The 19,914-nt window shown below is 48.2% G+C and overlaps 1 protein-coding gene across 17 annotated transcripts in view; it reads left to right on the forward strand.

Annotated features, from left to right (window-relative positions):
- CACNA1D (calcium voltage-gated channel subunit alpha1 D) overlaps positions 1–19,914 on the forward strand; it is a 923,074-nt gene that overhangs the window by 808,977 nt on the left and 94,183 nt on the right. For all 17 annotated transcript variants that reach the window (XM_063940823.1, XM_063940810.1, XM_063940825.1 and 14 more), the window contains one exon: positions 2,407–2,508. In XM_063940823.1, the coding sequence (XP_063796893.1) occupies positions 2,407–2,508 (102 nt within the window). The remainder of the gene's footprint in view (positions 1–2,406; positions 2,509–19,914) is intronic.

Consider the following 19,914-nt stretch of genomic DNA (forward strand, 5'->3'; position numbering starts at 1 on the left):
CTTTGATGGCTTGGCTCTTGAAGCTTCACTCCTGAGGGCCAAAAGATTATCCGAGGTGGTTACGCAAACTATGCTAAAGGCCCTCAAACCGGCTTCTGCATGGATTTATTATAGGGTCTGGAATTCTTACTTCACCTGGTGTGCTGCTAAGAATTACGGTGCTTACAATTTAGTACTTCCAGACTTCTGGCTTTTTTGCAACAAGGCCTAGATTTAGGACTTCGCCTGGCCTCCCTCAAGGTTCACATATCTACCTTGTCGGTGTGGTTTCAGAGAAAAATTGCGTCTATGCCTGACGTTCATACATTCACTCAGGGCGTACTGCGGATTCAGCCTCCCTATGTCCCTCCTGTGGCTTCATGGGATCTGTCTGTTGTCCTGATTGACCTGCAATAGTCTCCATTTGAACCTCTTGAGTCAGCGGACCTTAAATGGCTTACGGCTAAGGTCCTTTTCTTATTGGCTATTGCTTCTGCCAGAAGGGTATCGGACTTAGGCGTTTTGTCCTGTTGTCCACCCTTTTTGATATTTCATCGTGACCGTGCAGTTCTTCAAACTCGTCACGGTTATTTGCCTAAGGTGGTGTCATCTTTCCACCTTAAGCAAGAGATTGTGGTTCCGGCCTTCATCTCTTCTGACTTGTTCTCCAAAGAGCAGTCTTTGGATGTGGTAAGGGCTCTCCGTGTTTATGTGGAGAGGACTAACTCTATCAGGAGGTCAGGTACTCTTTTTTGTACTCTTTGGTTTCCACACACATGGCTGGCTTGCGAATAAGCAAACCTTGGCCAGATAGATTAGAATGGTGATTGCACAAGCTTATGCGCAGGATGGGCTCTCGGCTCCTGGTGCTATTAAGGCCCATTCTACTCGGTCTGATGGACCTTCTTGGCCGGCCCGCCGTGGCGCGTCCGCAGAACAATTGTGCAAGGCAGCTTTGTGGTCCTCCGTGAACACGTTCATTAGGTTCTATGCCTTTGATACTTCCGCCTCCCAGGATCCTTCCTTTGGACGCTGGATTCTCATACCCGCTAAGTGCGTCCCCTTTCTTGAGGAACTGCTTTAGGACATCCACGATGTATTCCCTGTGGAACACAGTGTACCCTGCTGCAGAAAAGGAGATTTATGGTAGACTTACCATGGTTAAATCTCTTTCTGCGAGGTACACTGGGTTCCACAGGCCGCCCACCCTGATGCACTTAGCTTCTTTGGGTTTGTATGGCATTAGCCGCTGGTCAGCAGGAGAAGCTGTTGTGAGAATGTGGTTCTATGTGACTAACATCTGCCTTCTCTTTTACCTGCTTCTGCATTGGACTGGTTAACTAAAACTGAGCTCACAGTGCCTGGCGACGGGGATATATAGAGAAGGCCCCGCAATGCATCCTGGGACAGCCTAAAGCTTTAGCCTGTTGGTGCCTCTGTATCAAGATCCATCTCTACACCCCGATGTATTCCCTGTGGAACCCAGTGTACCTTGCAGAAAGAGATTTAACCATCTTAAGTCTACCATAAATCTCCTTTTCCAAGGACACCATCAAAAGAGAGGAATTTTGAAGGAAAACCAAGCCATGGTTCAGATCCCAGAATTTATCTGGAACCTTGATTTACCCATTTCAGTTAGGATCCCAACATTAGTCCCCAAGGTACCCTAACAGTCAAGGTTTTAAGGATATCAATTGTTGAGCACAGATAGTTAAATAAAATTGACCATGGCACTACGTCACCTGTTCTCAAGCATGGATCTCCTTAAAACCTGGACTGTTAGGATGCCTTAAGGGCTGAACCTCCAGGGAACCTCTGGTTTAGAGCATGAAAGTCCCTTTTGACATGCTACATCCAAAGCATATTTGAAGTACAGGTTGAGTATCCCATATCCAAATATTACGAAATACGGAATATTCCAAAATACGGACTTTTTTGAGTGAGAGTGAAATAGTGAAACCTTTGTTTTTTGATGGCTCAATGTACACAAACTTTGTTTAAGACACAAAGTTATTAAAAATATTGTATTAAATGACCTACAGGCCGTGTGTATAAGGTGTATATGAAACATAAATGAATTGTGTGAATGTAGACACAATTTGTTTAATGAACAAAGTTATAAAAAATATTGGCTAAAATTGACTTCAGGCTGTGTGTATAAGGTGTATATGAAGCATAAATGCATTCTGTGCTTAGATTTAGGTCCCATCACCATGATATCTCATTATGGTATGCAATTATTCCAAAATACGGAAAAATCCGATATCCAAAATACCTCTGGTCCCAAGCATTTTGGATAAGGGATACTCAACCTGTATTACAATTCCTTCTGGTATCCACGAAGGTCCAATACTTCAACTATTTTACACTTTCTCCCTTTATAATCTACACAATCTTCCATACATATGTTGTCTCCTCAATCTGCAGGTAATCTAGAACAAGCCAATGAGGAGCTCAGAGCCGTCATCAAGAAAATATGGAAAAAAACGAGTATGAAGCTGCTGGACCAAGTTGTGCCTCCTGCAGGCGGTCAGTGCGGAATCTTTATCCTCAAATGTGTCACACACTATGATTGGGTCCATATAGGTGTTACGTTCTTTTGTTTTTCAGGCATCAAGCTAGATATACCATGTGCACCTGATAACACACTGTAATACAGAGTTTCTTTATCTCTTCTCACATACCCCCAGTAGATTATGACCACTTGGCAAATTGATTAGTGTGTTGGTGAACTTTGGAGGCGCTTGAGCAGAGGGTTGGAGTCTGTTAGCTACATATTCTTTATATTTAATGCTGTGGACTGCAATAACAAACATGGGTGGATTAATTAGAGGTTGTGCTCCTGTGAGCAAATCTAAAACATGTTCCAATGCTAAAGTACAAACAAATTTGAGAATTTGTGTTCTTTTGCACTACAAGCCTAAACATGCTAGATACTACATTCTGAGTGCAACACGTAGTCTCCCCTATAGCAGCAGCAATGTGTTTGGTCGTGATACATATATATGTGCAATTTAGTTGCACAGGTTGTAGTTTTCATATTGTTTATTAGTACATATACTACTCATGCCTTAGTACTGTTATTACAGTGAAATTGGAAACTGGTTGTTAAAAATAGATGATTAGCTCCATGCTTTAACAAGATATACTCTGGAGCTGTGAGCCAAAGTCTGTGAACACTTTAGTTGTATATATCTATGTTCCTCCAGCTCACTAAGTACTTAATGTTCTAGCAAGCTGCTGCAGCTAAGGTGACCAACCTTATTTAATGCAGGATATAATGAGTTGATGCAGCGCTATGCTAATGGAGTGTTGTGTAGTTACTCAATATTCTATTGATATCAGTCTTGTTTATGAAAAAGGTGCATGTACACTGTGAGTGATAACAGTAAGGTTTTACTTTGTAAACACTATACAACAATAAATAGGTATTGGAATTAAATTTAGGATACAATGCACTCAAGGTTTATGACATGTAAATAAAACATCTATTTCTCTAACGTCCTAGTGGATGCTGGGGACTCCGAAAGGACCATGGGGAATAGCGGCTCCGCAGGAGACTGGGCACAAAAGTAAAAAGCTTTAGGACTACCTGGTGTGCACTGGCTCCTCCCCCTATGACCCTCCTCCAAGCCTCAGTTAGATTTTTGTGCCCGAACGAGACGGGTGCAGGCTAAGGGGCTCTCCTGAGCTGCTTAGTGTAAAAGTTTAAAGTAGGTTTCTCTATCGTCCTAGTGGATGCTGGGGTTCCTGAAAGGACCATGGGGAATAGCGGCTCCGCAGGAGACAGGGCACAAAAAGTAAAGCTTTTTCCGATCAGGTGGTGTGCACTGGCTCCTCCCCCTATGACCCTCCTCCAGACTCCAGTTAGATTTTTGTGCCCGGCCGAGAAGGGTGCAATCTAGGTGGCTCTCCTAAAGAGCTGCTTAGAGAAAGTTTAGCTAGGTTTTTTATTTTACAGTGATTCCTGCTGGCAACAGGATCACTGCAGCGAGGGACTGAGGGGAGAAGGAGTCAACTCACCTGCGTGCAGGATGGATTGGTTTCTTGGCTACTGGACATCAAGCTCCAGAGGGACGATCACAGGTACAGCCTGGATGGTCACCGGAGCCACGCCGCCGGCCCCCTTGCAGATGCTGAAATCAGAAGAGGTCCAGAATCGGCGGCTGAAGACTCCTGCAGTCTTCTAAAGGTAGCGCACAGCACTGCAGCTGTGCGCCATTTTCCTCTCAGCACACTTCACACGGCAGTCACTGAGGGTGCAGGGCGCTGGGAGGGGGGCGCCCTGGGAGGCAAATGAGTACCTATAAAGGCTAAAAATACCTCACATATAGCCCTAGAGGCTATATGGAGATATTTAACCCCTGCCTAATTTTTCTAAATAGCGGGAGACGAGCCCGCCGGAAAAGGGGCGGGGCCTATCTCCTCAGCACACGGCGCCATTTCCTCTCACAGCTCCGCTGGTCAGGACGGCTCCCAAGTCTCTCCCCTGCACTGCACTACAGAAACAGGGTAAAACAGAGAGGGGGGGGCACATTTATGGCGATATTTTGATATAACAAAGCAGCTATAAGGGAGCACTTATTATAAGGCTATCCCTGATATATATATAGCGCTTTTGGTGTGTGCTGGCAAACTCTCCCTCTGTCTCCCCAAAGGGCTAGTGGGTCCTGTCTTCGTTAGGAGCATTCCCTGTGTGTCTGCTGTGTGTCGGTACGTGTGTGTCGACATGTATGAGGACGATATTGGTGTGGAGGCGGAGCAATTGCCAAATATGAGGATGTCACCCCCTAGGGAGTCGACACCAGAATGGATGCCTTTATTTATGGAACTACGGGATAGTGTCAACACGCTAAAGCAGTCGTTTGACGACATGAGACGGCCGGACAATCAATTAGTGCCTGTCCAGGCGACTCAAACACCGTCAGGGGCTGTGAAACGCCCTTTGCCTCAGTCGGTCGACACAGACCCAGACACAGGCGATGACTCCAGTGGTGACGGTGACGAATCAACCGTATTTTCCAGTAGGGCCACACGTTATATGATTTTGGCAATGAAGGAGGCGTTACATTTAGCTGATACTACAGGTACCACTAAACAGGGTATTATGTGGGGTATGAAAAAACTACCTATAGTTTTTCCTGAATCAGAAGAACTAAATGACGTGTGTAATGAAGCGTGGGTTGCCCCTGATAAAAAGCTGATAATTTCAAAGAAATTATTGGCATTATACCCTTTCCCGCCAGAGGTTAGGGAGCGCTGGGAAACACCTCCTAGGGTGGACAAGGCGCTAACACGCTTATCTAAACAAGTGGCGTTACCCTCTCCTGAGACGGCCGCACTTAAAGATCCATCAGATAGGAGGATGGAAAATATCCAAAAAAGTATATACACACATGCAGGTGTTATACTACGACCAGCTGTAGCGACTGCCTGGATGGGCAGTGCGGGGGTAGTTTGGTCAGAATCCCTGATTGAAAATATTGATACCCTGGACAGGGACAATATTTTACTGTCGTTAGAACAAATAAAGGATGCATTTCTTTATATGCGTGATGCACAGAGGGATATATGCACACTGGCATCACGGGTAAGTGCTATGTCCATTTCGGCCAGAAGACCTTTATGGACGCGACAGTGGACAGGCGATGCGGATTCAAAACGGCATATGGAAGTTTTGCCGTATAAAGGGGAGGAGTTATTTGGAGTCGGTCTATCAGATTGGTGGCCACGGCTACAGCCGGGAAATCCACCTTTCTACCTCAAGTCACTCCCCAACAGAAAAAGGCACCGACTTTTCAACCGCAGCCCTTTCGTTCCTTTAAAAATAAGAGAGCAAAGGGCTATTCATATCTGCCACGAGGCAAAGGTCGAGGGAAGAGACAGCAACACGCAGCTCCTTCCCAGGATCAGAAGCCCTCCCCGGCTTCTACAAAAGCCTCAGCATGACGCTGGGGCTTCTCAAGCGGACTCGGGGACGGTGGGGGGTCGTCTCAAAAATTACAGCGCGCAGTGGGCTCACTCGCAAGTAGATCCCTGGATCCTGCAGATAATATCTCAGGGATACAGGTTGGAATTAGAGACAGATCCACCTCGCCGTTTCCTGAAGTCTGCTTTACCAACGTCCCCCTCCGAAAGGGAGACGGTTTTGGAAGCCATTCACAAGCTGTACTCTCAGCAGGTGATAGTCAAGGTACCTCTTCTGCAACAAGGGAAGGGGTATTATTCCACTCTTTTTGTGGTACCGAAGCCGGATGGCTCGGTAAGGCCTATTCTAAATCTGAAGTCCTTGAACCTGTACATAAAGAAGTTCAAGTTCAAAATGGAGTCACTCAGAGCAGTGATAGCGAACCTGGAAGAGGGGGACTTTATGGTATCCTTGGACATCAAGGATGCGTATCTCCACGTTCCAATTTACCCCTCACACCAGGGGTACCTCAGGTTCGTTGTACAAAACTGTCACTATCAGTTTCAGACGCTGCCGTTCGGATTGTCCACGGCACCTCGGATCTTTACAAAGGTAATGGCCGAGATGATGATTCTTCTTCGAAGAAAAGGCGTATTAATTATCCCATACTTGGACGATCTCCTAATAAGGGCGAGGTCCAGAGAACAGCTAGAGATGGGATTAGCACTGTCTCAAGAAGTGCTAAAACAGCACGGGTGGATCCTGAATATTCCAAAATCCCAGTTAATGCCGACAACTCGTCTGCTGTTCCTAGGGATGATTCTGGACACGGTTCAGAAAAAGGTTTTTCTCCCGGAGGAAAAAGCCAAGGAGTTATCCGAGCTTGTCAGGAACCTCCTAAAACCAGGAAAGGTGTCTGTACATCAATGCACAAGAGTCCTGGGAAAAATGGTGGCTTCTTACGAAGCAATTCCATTCGGCAGATTCCACGCAAGAATTTTCCAAAGGGATCTGTTGAACAAATGGTCAGGGTCGCATCTTCAGATGCACCTGCGGATAACCCTGTCTCCAAGGACAAGGGTGTCTCTTCTGTGGTGGTTGCAGAGTGCTCATCTATTAGAGGGCCGCAGATTCGGCATACAGGATTGGATCCTGGTGACCACGGACGCCAGCCTGAGAGGCTGGGGAGCAGTCACACAAGGAAGAAACTTCCAGGGAGTATGGACGAGCCTGGAAACGTCTCTTCACATAAACATTCTGGAACTAAGAGCAATATACAATGCTCTAAGCCAGGCAGAACCTCTGCTTCAGGGAAAACCGGTGTTGATCCAGTCGGACAACATCACGGCAGTCGCCCATGTGAACAGACAGGGCGGCACAAGAAGCAGGAGTGCAATGGCAGAAGCTGCAAGGATTCTTCGCTGGGCAGAGAATCATGTGATAGCACTGTCAGCAGTGTTCATCCCGGGAGTGGACAACTGGGAAGCAGACTTCCTCAGCAGACACGATCTTCACCCGGGAGAGTGGGGACTTCATCCAGAAGTCTTCCACATGCTGGTAATCCGTTGGGAAAGACCAATGGTGGACATGATGGCGTCTCGCCTCAACAAAAAACTGGACAGGTATTGCGCCAGGTCAAGAGATCCGCAGGCAATAGCTGTGGACGCGCTGGTAACGCCTTGGGTGTACCAGTCGGTGTATGTGTTTCCTCCTCTGCCTCTCATACCAAAAGTATTGAAAATTATACGGCAAAGAGGCGTAAGAACGATACTAGTGGTTCCGGATTGGCCAAGAAGGACTTGGTACCCGGAACTTCAAGAGATGATCACGGAAGATCCGTGGCCTCTACCTCTAAGGAGGGACTTGCTTCAGCAGGGTCCCTGTCTGTTTCAAGACTTACCGCGGCTGCGTTTGACGGCATGGCGGTTGAACGCCGGATCCTAAAGGAAAAAGGCATGCCGGAAGAAGTCATTCCTACTTTGATTAAAGCAAGGAAGGAAGTAACCGTGCAACATTATCACCGAATTTGGCGAAAATATGTTGCGTGGTGCGAAGATCGGAGTGCTCCGACGGAGGAATTTCAACTGGGTCGATTCCTACATTTCCTGCAATCAGGATTGTCAATGGGTCTCAAATTGGGATCTATTAAGGTTCAAATTTCGGCCCTGTCGATTTTCTTTCAAAAAGAATTGGCTTCAGTCCCTGAAGTCCAGACCTTTGTTAAGGGAGTGCTGCATATACAGCCTCCTGTGGTGCCTCCAGTGGCACCGTGGGATCTCAATGTGGTTTTGGACTTCCTAAAATCTCATTGGTTTGAACCACTAAAAAAGGTGGATTTGAAATATCTCACATGGAAAGTGACCATGCTTCTAGCCCTGGCTTCTGCCAGGAGAGTGTCAGAATTGGCAGCTTTATCTTACAAAAGCCCATATCTGATTTTCCATTCGGACAGGGCAGAACTGCGGACTCGTCCGCATTTTCTCCCTAAGGTGGTGTCAGCATTTCATCTGAACCAGCCTATTGTAGTGCCTGCGGCTACAAGTGACTTGGAGGACTCCAAGTTACTGGACGTTGTCAGAGCATTAAAGATATATATTGCAAGGACAGCTGGAGTCAGAAAATCTGACTCGTTGTTTATATTGTATGCACCCAACAAGATGGGTGCTCCTGCGTCTAAGCAGACGATTGCTCGTTGGATCTGTAGCACAATCCAACTTGCACATTCTGTGGCAGGCCTGCCACAGCCTAAATCTGTAAAGGCCCACTCCACAAGGAAGGTGGGCTCATCTTGGGCGGCTGCCCGAGGGGTCTCGGCATTACAACTTTGCCGAGCAGCTACGTGGTCAGGGGAGAACACGTTTGTAAAATTTTACAAATTTGATACTCTGGCTAAGGAGGACCTGGAGTTCTCTCATTCGGTGCTGCAGAGTCATCCGCACTCTCCCGCCCGTTTGGGAGCTTTGGTATAATCCCCATGGTCCTTTCAGGAACCCCAGCATCCACTAGGACGATAGAGAAAATAAGATTTTACTTACCGATAAATCTATTTCTCGGAGTCCGTAGTGGATGCTGGGCGCCCATCCCAAGTGCGGATTATCTGCATAAATGGTACATAGTTATTGTTAACTAATTCGGGTTATTGTTGAAGGAAGCCATCTTTCAGAGGCTCCGCTGTTATCATACTGTTAACTGGGTTTAGATCACAAGTTGTACGGTGTGATTGGTGTGGCTGGTATGAGTCTTACCCGGGATTCAAAATCCTCCCTTATTGTGTACGCTCGTCCGGGCACAGTACCTAACTGGAGTCTGGAGGAGGGTCATAGGGGGAGGAGCCAGTGCACACCACCTGATCGGAAAAAGCTTTACTTTTTGTGCCCTGTCTCCTGCGGAGCCGCTATTCCCCATGGTCCTTTCAGGAACCCCAGCATCCACTACGGACTCCGAGAAATAGATTTATCGGTAAGTAAAATCTTATTTTTTTATTTTCAGTGAGACCTGCTGGCAACAGGCTCACTGCACCGAGGGACTAAGGGGAGAAGAAGCGAACTCACCTGCGTGCAGAGTGGATTGGGCTTCTTAGGCTACTGGACATTAGCTCCAGAGGGACGATCACAGGCCCAGCCATGGATGGGTCCCAGAGCCGCGCCGCCGGCCCCCTTACAGAGCCAGAAGACTGAAGAGGTCCGGAAAATCGGCGGCAGAAGACGTCCTGTCTTCAATAAGGTAGCGCACAGCACTGCAGCTGTGCGCCATTGCTCTCAGCACACTTCACACTCCGGTCACTGAGGGTGCAGGGCGCTGGGGGGGGGGCGCCCTGAGACGCAATAAAAACACCTTTTTTGGCAAAAAATACATCACATATAGCTCCTGGGCTATATGGATGCATTTAACCCCTGCCAATTTTTACATAAAAAAGCGGGAGAAAGGCCGCCGAAAAGGGGGCGGAGCCTATCTCCTCAGCACACTGGCGCCATTTTTTCCTCACAGCTCCGTTGGAGGAAGGCTCCCTGACTCTCCCCTGCAGTCCTGCACTACAGAAACAGGGTAAAACAAGAGAGGGGGGGGCACTAAATTGGCATATTAATATATACAGCAGCTATATTAGGGAAAAACACTTATATAAGGTTATCCCTGTATATATATAGCGCTCTGGTGTGTGCTGGCAAACTCTCCTTCTGTCTCCCCAAAGGGCTAGTGGGGTCCTGTCCTCTATCAGAGCATTCCCTGTGTGTGTGCTGTGTGTCGGTACGTTGTGTCGACATGTATGAGAAGGAAAATGGTGTGGAGGCGGAGCAATTGCCTGTGTTAGTGATGTCACCCCCTAAGGAGTCGACACCTGACTGGATGGTCTTATGGAAAGAATTACGTGATAGTGTCAGCACTTTACAAAATACTGTTGACGACATGAGACAGCCGGCAAATCAGTTAATACCTGTACAGGCGTCTCAAACACCGTCAGGGGCTCTAAAGCGCCCGTTACCTCAGGTCGATACAGACACGGACACTGACTCCAGTGTCGACGGTGAGGAAACAAACGTATTTTCCAGTAGGGCCACACGTTACATGATCACGGCAATGAAGGAGGTTTTGAACATTTCTGATACTACAAGTACCACAAAAAAGGGTATTATGTGGGGTGTGAAAAAACTACCCGTAGTTTTTCCCGAATCAGATGAATTAAATGAGGTGTGTGATGAAGCGTGGGTTTCCCCCGATAAAAAACTGCTAATTTCTAAAAAGTTATTGGCATTATACCCTTTCCCGCCAGAGGTTACGGCGCGTTGGGAAACACCCCCTAGGGTAGATAAGGCGCTCACACGCTTATCAAAACAAGTGGCGTTACCGTCTCCTGATACGGCCGCCCTGAAGGAACCAGCTGATAGGAAGCTGGAAAATATCCTTAAAAGTATATACACACATACTGGTATTATACTGCGACCAGCAATCGCCTCAGCCTGGATGTGCAGTGCTGGGGTGGCTTGGTCGGATTCCTTGACTGAAAATATTGATACCCTGGACAGGGACAATATATTATTGACTATAGAGCATTTAAAGGATGCATTTCTATATATGCGAGATGCACAGAGGGATATTTGCACTCTGGCATCAAGAGTAAGTGCGATGTCCATTTCTGCCAGAAGAGGATTATGGACGCGACAGTGGTCAGGGGATGCGGATTCCAAACGGCATATGGAAGTATTGCCGTATAAAGGGGAGGAGTTATTTGGGGTCGGTCTATCGGACCTGGTGGCCACGGCAACGGCTGGGAAATCCACCTTTTTACCCCAAGTCACCTCGCAGCAGAAAAAGATACCGTCTTTTCAGGCTCAGTCCTTTCGTCCCCATAAGGGCAAGCGGGCAAAAGGCCACTCATATCTTCCCCGGGGCAGAGGAAGGGGAAAAAGACTGCAGCAGACAGCCTCTTCCCACGAACAGAAGCCCTCCCCCGCTTCTGCCAAGTCCTCAGCATGACGCTGGGGCCTTACAAGCGGACTCAGGCACGGTGGGGGCCCGTCTCAAGAATTTCAGCGCGCAGTGGGCTCACTCGCAAGTGGACCCCTGGATCCTGCAGGTAGTATCTCAGGGGTACAAATTGGAATTCGAGACGTCTCCCCCTCGTCGGTTCCTGAAGTCTGCTTTACCAACGTCTCCCCCCGACAGGGAGGCGGTATTGGAAGCCATTCACAAGCTGTATTCCCAGCAGGTGATAATCAAGGTACCCCTCCTACAACAGGGAAAGGGGTATTATTCCACGCTGTTGTGGTACCGAAGCCGGACGGCTCGGTGAGACCCATTTTAAATCTGAAATCCTTGAACACTTACATAAAAAGGTTCAAGTTCAAGATGGAGTCACTCAGAGCAGTGATAGCGAACCAGGAAGAAGGGGACTATATGGTGTCGTTGGACATCAAAGATGCTTACCTCCATGTCCCAATTTGCCCTTCTCACCAAGGGTACCTCAGGTTGTGGTACAGAACTGTCACTATCAGTTTCAGACGCTGCCGTTTGGATTGTCCACGGCACCCCGGGTCTTTACCAAGGTAATGGCCGAAATGATGATTCTTCTTCGAAGAAAAGGCGTCTTAATTATCCCTTACTTGGACGATCTCCTGATAAGGGCAAGGTCCAGAGAACAGTTAGAGGTCGGAGTAGCACTATCTCAAGTAGTACTACGACAGCACGGATGGATTCTAAATATTCCAAAATCGCAGCTGATTCCGACAACACGTCTGCTGTTCCTAGGGATGATTCTGGACGCAGTACAGAAAAAGGTGTTTCTCCCGGAAGAGAAAGCCAGGGAGTTATCCGACCTAGTCAGGAACCTCCTAAGACCAGGCCAAGTGTCAGTACATCAATGCACAAGGGTCCTGGGAAAGATGGTGGCTTCTTACGAAGCGATTCCATTCGGCAGATTCCACGCAAGAACCTTTCAGTGGGATCTGCTGGACAAATGGTCCGGATCGCATCTTCAAATGCATCAGCGGATAACCCTGTCTCCAAGGACAAGGGTGTCTCTCCTGTGGTGGTTACAGAGTGCTCATCTCCTAGAGGGCCGCAGATTCGGCATTCAGGATTGGGTCCTGGTGACCACGGATGCCAGCCTGAGAGGCTGGGGAGCAGTCACACAGGGAAGAAATTTCCAGGGCTTGTGGTCAAGCATGGAAACGTCACTTCACATAAATATCCTGGAACTAAGGGCCATTTACAATGCCCTAAGTCAGGCAAGACCTCTGCTTCAGGGTCAGCCGGTGTTGATCCAGTCGGACAACATCACGGCAGTCGCCCACGTAAACAGACAGGGCGGCACAAGAAGCAGGAGGGCAATGATGGAAGTGGCAAGGATTCTTCGCTGGGCGGAAAATCATGTGATAGCACTGTCAGCAGTGTTCATTCCGGGAGTGGACAACTGGGAAGCAGACTTCCTCAGCAGACACGATCTTCACCCGGGGGAGTGGGGACTTCACCCAGAAGTCTTCCACATGATTGTGAACCGTTGGGAAAAACCAAAGGTGGACATGATGGCGTCCCGCCTCAACAAAAAACTGGACAGATATTGCGCCAGGTCAAGGGACCCTCAGGCAATAGCTGTGGACGCTCTGGTAACACCGTGGGTGTACCAGTCAGTGTATGTGTTCCCTCCTCTTCCTCTCATACCAAAAGTACTGAGAATCATAAGAAGGAGAGGAGTAAAGACTATACTCGTGGCTCCGGATTGGCCAAGAAGGACTTGGTACCCGGAAATTCAAGAGATGCTCACGGAAGACCCGTGGCCTCTACCTCTAAGAAAGGACCTGCTCCAGCAGGGACCATGTCTGTTCCAAGACTTACCGCGGCTGCGTTTGACGGCATGGCGGTTGAACGCCGGATCCTGAAGGAAAAAGGCATTCCGGATGAAGTCATCCCTACCCTGATCAAAGCCAGGAAGGATGTAACCGTACAACATTATCACCGTATTTGGCGTAAATATGTTGCGTGGTGCGAGGCCAGGAAGGCCCCTACAGAGGAATTTCAACTGGGTCGATTCCTGCATTTCCTGCAAACAGGACTGTCTATGGGCCTCAAATTAGGGTCCATTAAGGTTCAAATTTCGGCCCTGTCAATATTCTTCCAAAAAGAACTAGCTTCTGTTACTGAAGTTCAGACGTTTGTCAAGGGAGTACTGCATATACAGCCTCCTTTTGTGCCTCCAGTGGCACCTTGGGATCTCAATGTAGTTTTGGGATTCCTAAAATCACATTGGTTTGAACCACTCACCACTGTGGACTTAAAATATCTCACATGGAAAGTGGTAATGCTGTTAGCCCTGGCTTCAGCCAGGCGTGTCTCAGAATTGGCGGCTTTATCCTATAAAAGCCCTTACCTAATTTTTCATATGGACAGGGCAGAATTGAGGACTCGTCCTCAATTTCTCCCTAAGGTGGTTTCAGCATTTCACTTAAACCAGCCTATTGTGGTGCCTGCGGCTACTAGGGACTTGGAGGATTCCAAGTTACTGGACGTAGTCAGGGCCCTGAAAATATATGTTTCCAGGACGGCTGGAGTCAGAAAATCTGATTCGCTGTTTATCCTGTATGCACCCAACAAGCTGGGTGCTCCTGCTTCTAAGCAGACGATTGCTCGTTGGATTTGTAGTACAATTCAGCTTGCACATTCTGTGGCAGGCCTGCCACAGCCAAAATCTGTAAAAGCCCATTCCACACGGAAAGTGGGCTCATCTTGGGCGGCTGCCCGAGGGGTCTCGGCTTTACAACTTTGCCGAGCAGCTACTTGGTCAGGGGCAAACACGTTTGCTAAATTCTACAAATTTGATACCCTGGCTGAGGAGGACCTGGAGTTCTCTCATTCGGTGCTGCAGAGTCATCCGCACTCTCCCGCCCGTTTGGGAGCTTTGGTATAATCCCCATGGTCCTTTCGGAGTCCCCAGCATCCACTAGGACGTTAGAGAAAATAAGAATTTACTTACCGATAATTCTATTTCTCATAGTCCGTAGTGGATGCTGGGCGCCCATCCCAAGTGCGGATTGTCTGCATTACTTGTACATAGTTATTGTTACAAAAATCGGGTTATTGTTGTTGTGAGCCATCTTTTCAGAGGCTCCTTCTGTTATCATGCTGTTAACTGGGTTCAGATCACAAGTTGTACGGTGTGATTGGTGTGGCTGGTATGAGTCTTACCCGGGATTCAAAATCCTTCCTTATTGTGTACGCTCGTCCGGGCACAGTATCCTAACTGAGGCTTGGAGGAGGGTCATAGGGGGAGGAGCCAGTGCACACCAGGTAGTCCTAAAGCTTTTTACTTTTGTGCCCAGTCTCCTGCGGAGCCGCTATTCCCCATGGTCCTTTCGGAGTCCCCAGCATCCACTACGGACTATGAGAAATAGAATTATCGGTAAGTAAATTCTTATTATCTCCACTAGGCTGTAAATCCCACCGATGTATGGTATCATTGATAAATTAAGTTAAATGATGAATCAACATAAATCAGTAGATTAATCTTCCTGCACGATGCTCCCTGTGAGTGAGTATAAATCCAGTAAAGTTGGCTGTGAACCAGCTTGAGAGAAAAACCCTTGCGCTGTGACCCAGCTGTTTTAATATATAAACATTCAGATTGCAAGTCAACTTTATGTGCATAAAGTTGATCGTCGTACAGGAAGATTAATCTTCATTGTGCAGGAATATTAATCTATTGATTAATGTTGATCCATAATTTAACTTAATTTACCAATTATACCATACATCGGTGTGATTTACAGCCTAGTGGAGATATAGATGTTTTATTTACATGTCATAAACCTTGAGTGAATTGTATCCTAATTTTAATTCCAATACCTATTGGTTGTTGTATTGTGTTTACCAAGTAAAACCTTACTGTTATCACTCACATTGTACATGCACCTTTTTCATAAACAAGATTGATATCATTAGAATATTGAGTAACTACACAACACTCCATTAGCTTAGCACTGCATCAACTCGTTATATCCTACTTTCTCTGACGTCCTAAGTGGATGCTGGGCCTCCGTAAGGACCATGGGGATTAGCGGCTCCGCAGGAGACTGGGCACAACTAAAGAAAGCTTTAGGACTACCTGGTGTGCATTGGCTCCTCCCACTAAGACCCTCCTCCAGACCTCAGTTAGATTCTTGTGCCCGGCTGAGCTGGATGCACACTAGGGGCTCTCCTGAGCTCCTAGAAAGAAAGTATATTTTAGGTTTTTTATTTTACAGTGAGATCTGCTGGCAACAGACTCACTGCTACGAGGGACTAAGGGGAGAAGAAGCGAACCTACCTAACTGGTGGTAGCTTGGGCTTCTTAGGCTACTGGACACCATTAGCTCCAGAGGGATCGACCGCATGGAACCGGCCATTGATGTTCGGTCCCGGAGCCGCGCCGCCGGCCCCCTTACAGAGCCAGAAGCAAGAAGTGTTCCGGAAAATCGGCGGCAGAAGACTTCAGTCTTCACCAAGGTAGCGCACAGCACTGCAGCTGTGCGCCATTGCTCCTCATGCACACCTCACACTCCGGTCACTGATGGGTGCAGGGCGCTGGGGGGGGGGGCGCCCTGAGCAGCATTATAAACACCTTGCCTGGCAAAATCATCACAATATATAGCCCCAGAGGCTATATATGTGATAAATACCCCTGCCAGAATCCATAAAAAAGCGGGAGAAAAGTCAGTGAAAAAGGGGCGGAGCTATCTCCCTCAGCACACTGGCGCCATTTTCTCTTCACAGTGCAGCTGGAAGACAGCTCCCCAGGCTCTCCCCTGTAGTTTTCAGGCTCAAAGGGTTAAAAAGAGAGGGGGGGCACTAAATTTAGGCGCAATATTGTTTATACAAGCAGCTATTGGGGGAAAAATCACTCAGTTATAGTGTTAATCCCTGCATTATATAGCGCTCTGGTGTGTGCTGGCATAATCTCTCTCTGTCTCCCCAAAGGACTTTGTGGGGTCCTGTCCTCAGTAAGAGCATTCCCTGTGTGTGTGCTGTGTGTCGGTACGGCTGTGTCGACATGTTGGATGAGGAAGGTTACGTGGAGGCGGAGCAGAGGCCGATAAATGGGATGTCGCCCCCTGTGGGGCCGACACCAGAGTGGATGGATAGGTGGAAGGTATTAACCGACAATGTCATCTCCTTACATAGAAGGCTGGATGACGTAAAACAGCTGTGGGACAGCCGGCTTCTCAGCCCGCGCCTGCCCAGGCGTCTCAAAGGCCATCAGGGGCTCAAAAAAGCGCCCGTTACCTCAGATGGCAGACACAGATGTCGACACGGAGTCTGACTCCAGTGTCGACGAGGTTGAGACATATACACAATCCACTAGGAACATCCGTTACATGATCTCGGCAATGAAAAATGTGTTACGCATTTCTGACATGAACCCAAGTACCACATAAAAGGGGTTTTATTTTTGGGGAGAAAAAGCAGCCAGTGTTTTGTTCCCCCATCAGATGAATGAATGAAGTGTGTAAAGAAGCGTGGGTTCCCCCGATAAGAAACTGGTAATTTCTAAAAAGTTACTGATGGCGTACCCTTTCCCGCCAGAGGATAGGTCACGTTGGGAGATATCCCTTAGGGTGGATAAGGCGCTCACACGTTTGTCAAAAAAGGTGGCACTGCCGTCTTAGGATACGGCCACCTTGAAGGAGCCTGCTGATAAAAAGCAGGAGGCTATCCTGAAGTCTGTATATACACACTCAGGTCAGCATAAATAGTGCTGCTGCAGCGTGGTCTGATACCCAGTCAGATAATATTAATACTCTAAGACAGGGATAATAGTTTGCTAACATAGAGCATATTAAAGACGTCGTCTTAGATATAAAGGATGCACAGAGGGATATTTGCCGGCTGGCATCCAGAATTAATGCAATGTCCATTCTGCCAGGAGGGTATTAGAAACCCGGCAGTGGACAGGTGATGCTGCCTATAAAAGGCACATGGAGATTCTGCCTTATAAGGGTGAGGAATTGTTTGGGGATGGTCTCTGGGACCTCGTATCCACAGCAACAGCTGGGAAGAAATTTTTTTACCTCAGGTTTCCTCACAGCCTAAGAAAGCACCGTATTTTCAGGTACAGTCCTTTCGGCTTCAGAAAAGCAAGCGGGTCAAAGGCGCTTCCTTTCTGCACAGAGACAAGGGAAGAAGGAAAAAGCTGCACCAGCAGCCAGTTCCCAGGATCAAAAATCTTCCCCCGCTTCCTCTGAGTCCACCGCATGACGTTGGGGCTCCACAGGTGGAGACAGGTGCGGTAGGGGCGCGTCTCGGGAACTTCAGGGACCAGTGGGCTTGCCCACAGGTGGATCCCTAGGTTCTGCAAATAGTATCACAGGGATACAGGCTGGAGTTCGAGGCGACTCCCCCTCGCCGTTACCTCATATCAGCCTTGCCTGCTGCCCTCGGAGAAAGGTAGTACTGGTGGCAATTCACAAGCTGTACTTCCAGCAGGTGAAATCAAGGTACCCCTCCTTCAACAAGGCCGGGGTTACTATTCCAAAATGTTGTGGTACCGAAACCAGACGGTTCGGTGAGACCCATTCTAAAATTGAAAGCCTTGAACACTTATATACGAAGGTTCAAATTCAAAATGGAATCGCTCAGGGCGATTATTGCAAGCCTGGAGAATTTCATGGTATCACTGGACATCAAGGATGCTTACCTGCATGTCCCTATTTACCCTCTTCACCAGGAGTACCTCAAAATTGTGGTACAGGATTGTCATTACCAATTCCAGACGTTGCCGTTGGTCTGTCCCCGGCACCGAGATATTTACCAAGGTAATGGCCGAAATAATTATCCCGTACTTGGACGATCTCCTTATAAAGGCGAGGTCCAGGAAGCAGTTGTTCGTCGAAGTAGCACTTTCTCGGGAAGTGCTACAACAGCACGGCTGGATTCTGAATATTCCAAAGTCGCAGCTGGTTCCTACGAAGCGTCTACTGTTCCTGGGTATGGTTCTGGTCACAGAACAGGATAAAAAGGGTTTCTCCCGGAGGAGAAGTCCAAGGAGTTGTCGTCTCTAGACAGAGACCTCCTAATACGTATACAGGTGTCGGTGCATCAATGCACGCGAGCCCTGGGAAAGATGATAGCTTCTTACGAAGAAATTCCATTCGCCAGGTCCCATGCAAGGATTTTCCAGTGGGATCTGTTGGACAAGTGGTCCGGGTCGCATCTTCAGATGCATCGGCGGATAACCCTGTCTCCAAGGGCCAGGGTGTCGCTGTTGTGGTGGCTGCAGAGTGCTCATCTTCTAGGGGGCCGCAGATTCGGCATACAGGACTGGGTCCTGGTGACCACGGATGCCAGCCTTCGAGGCTGGGGGGCAGTCACACAGGGAAGAAACTTCCAAGGCTATGGAAAAGTCAGGAGACTTCCCTACACATAAATATTCTGGAACTAAGGGCCATTTACAATGCCCTAAGTCAGGCTAGACCCCTGCTTCAACACCGGCCGGTGCTGATCCAGTCAGACAACATCACGGCGGTCGCTCGTGTAAACCGATAGGGCGGCACAAGAAGCAGGATGGCGATGGCAGAAGCCACAAGGATTCTCCGATGGGCGGAAAATCATGTGTTAGCACTGTCAGCAGTGTTCATTCCCGGAGTGGACAACTGAGAAGCAGACTTTCTCAGAAGACACGACCTCCACCCGGGAGAGTGGGGTTTCATCCAGAAGTCTTCCAAATGTTTGTACACCGTTGGGAAAGGCCACAGGTGGACATGATGGCGTCCCGCCTCAACTAAAAGTTACAAAGATATTGCGCCAGGTCAAGGACCCTCAGGCAATAGCTGTGGACGCTCTGGTAACACCGTGGGTGTACCAGTCGGTGTATGTGTTCCCTTCTCTGCCTCTCTTACCCAGGGTAATGAGAATAATAAGAAGGAGAGGAGTAAGAACTATACTCATTGTTCCGGGTTGGCCAAGAAGAGCTTGGTAACCAGAACTCCAAGAAATGTTCTCAGAGGACCCATGGCCTCTGCCGCTCAGACAGGACCTGCTGCAGCAGGGGGCCTGTCTGTTCCAAAACGTACCACGGCTGCGTTTGACGGCATGGCGGTTGAACGCCGGATCCTGAAGGAAAAGGGAATTCCGGAGGAAGTTATCCCTACGCTATTTAAAGCTAGGAAAGAAGTGAACGCAAACCATAATCACTGCATATGGCGGAAATATGTTGCGTACTGTGAGGCCAGGAAGGCCCCAAAGGAGAAATTTCAGCTAGGTTGATTTCTGCACTTCCTACAGTCATAGGTGACTATGGGCCTAAAATTGGGTTCCATTAAGGTCCAGATTTCGGCTCTATCGATTTTCTTCCAATATTGAACTGGCTTCACTGCCTGAAGTTCAGACTTTTGTTAAGGGAGTGCTGCATAGTCAGCCCCCGTTTGTGCCTCCAGTGGCACCGTGGGATCTCAACGTGGTGTTGGATTTCCTGAAGTCGCATTGGGTTGAGCCACTTAAATCCGTGGAGCTATAATACCTCACGTGGAAAGTGGTCATTCTGTGGGCCTTGGCATCGGCCAGGC

The sequence above is a fragment of the Pseudophryne corroboree genome, chromosome 9 (assembly GCF_028390025.1).
Source record: "Pseudophryne corroboree isolate aPseCor3 chromosome 9, aPseCor3.hap2, whole genome shotgun sequence".
NCBI classification, from domain to species: Eukaryota; Metazoa; Chordata; class Amphibia; order Anura; family Myobatrachidae; genus Pseudophryne; species Pseudophryne corroboree.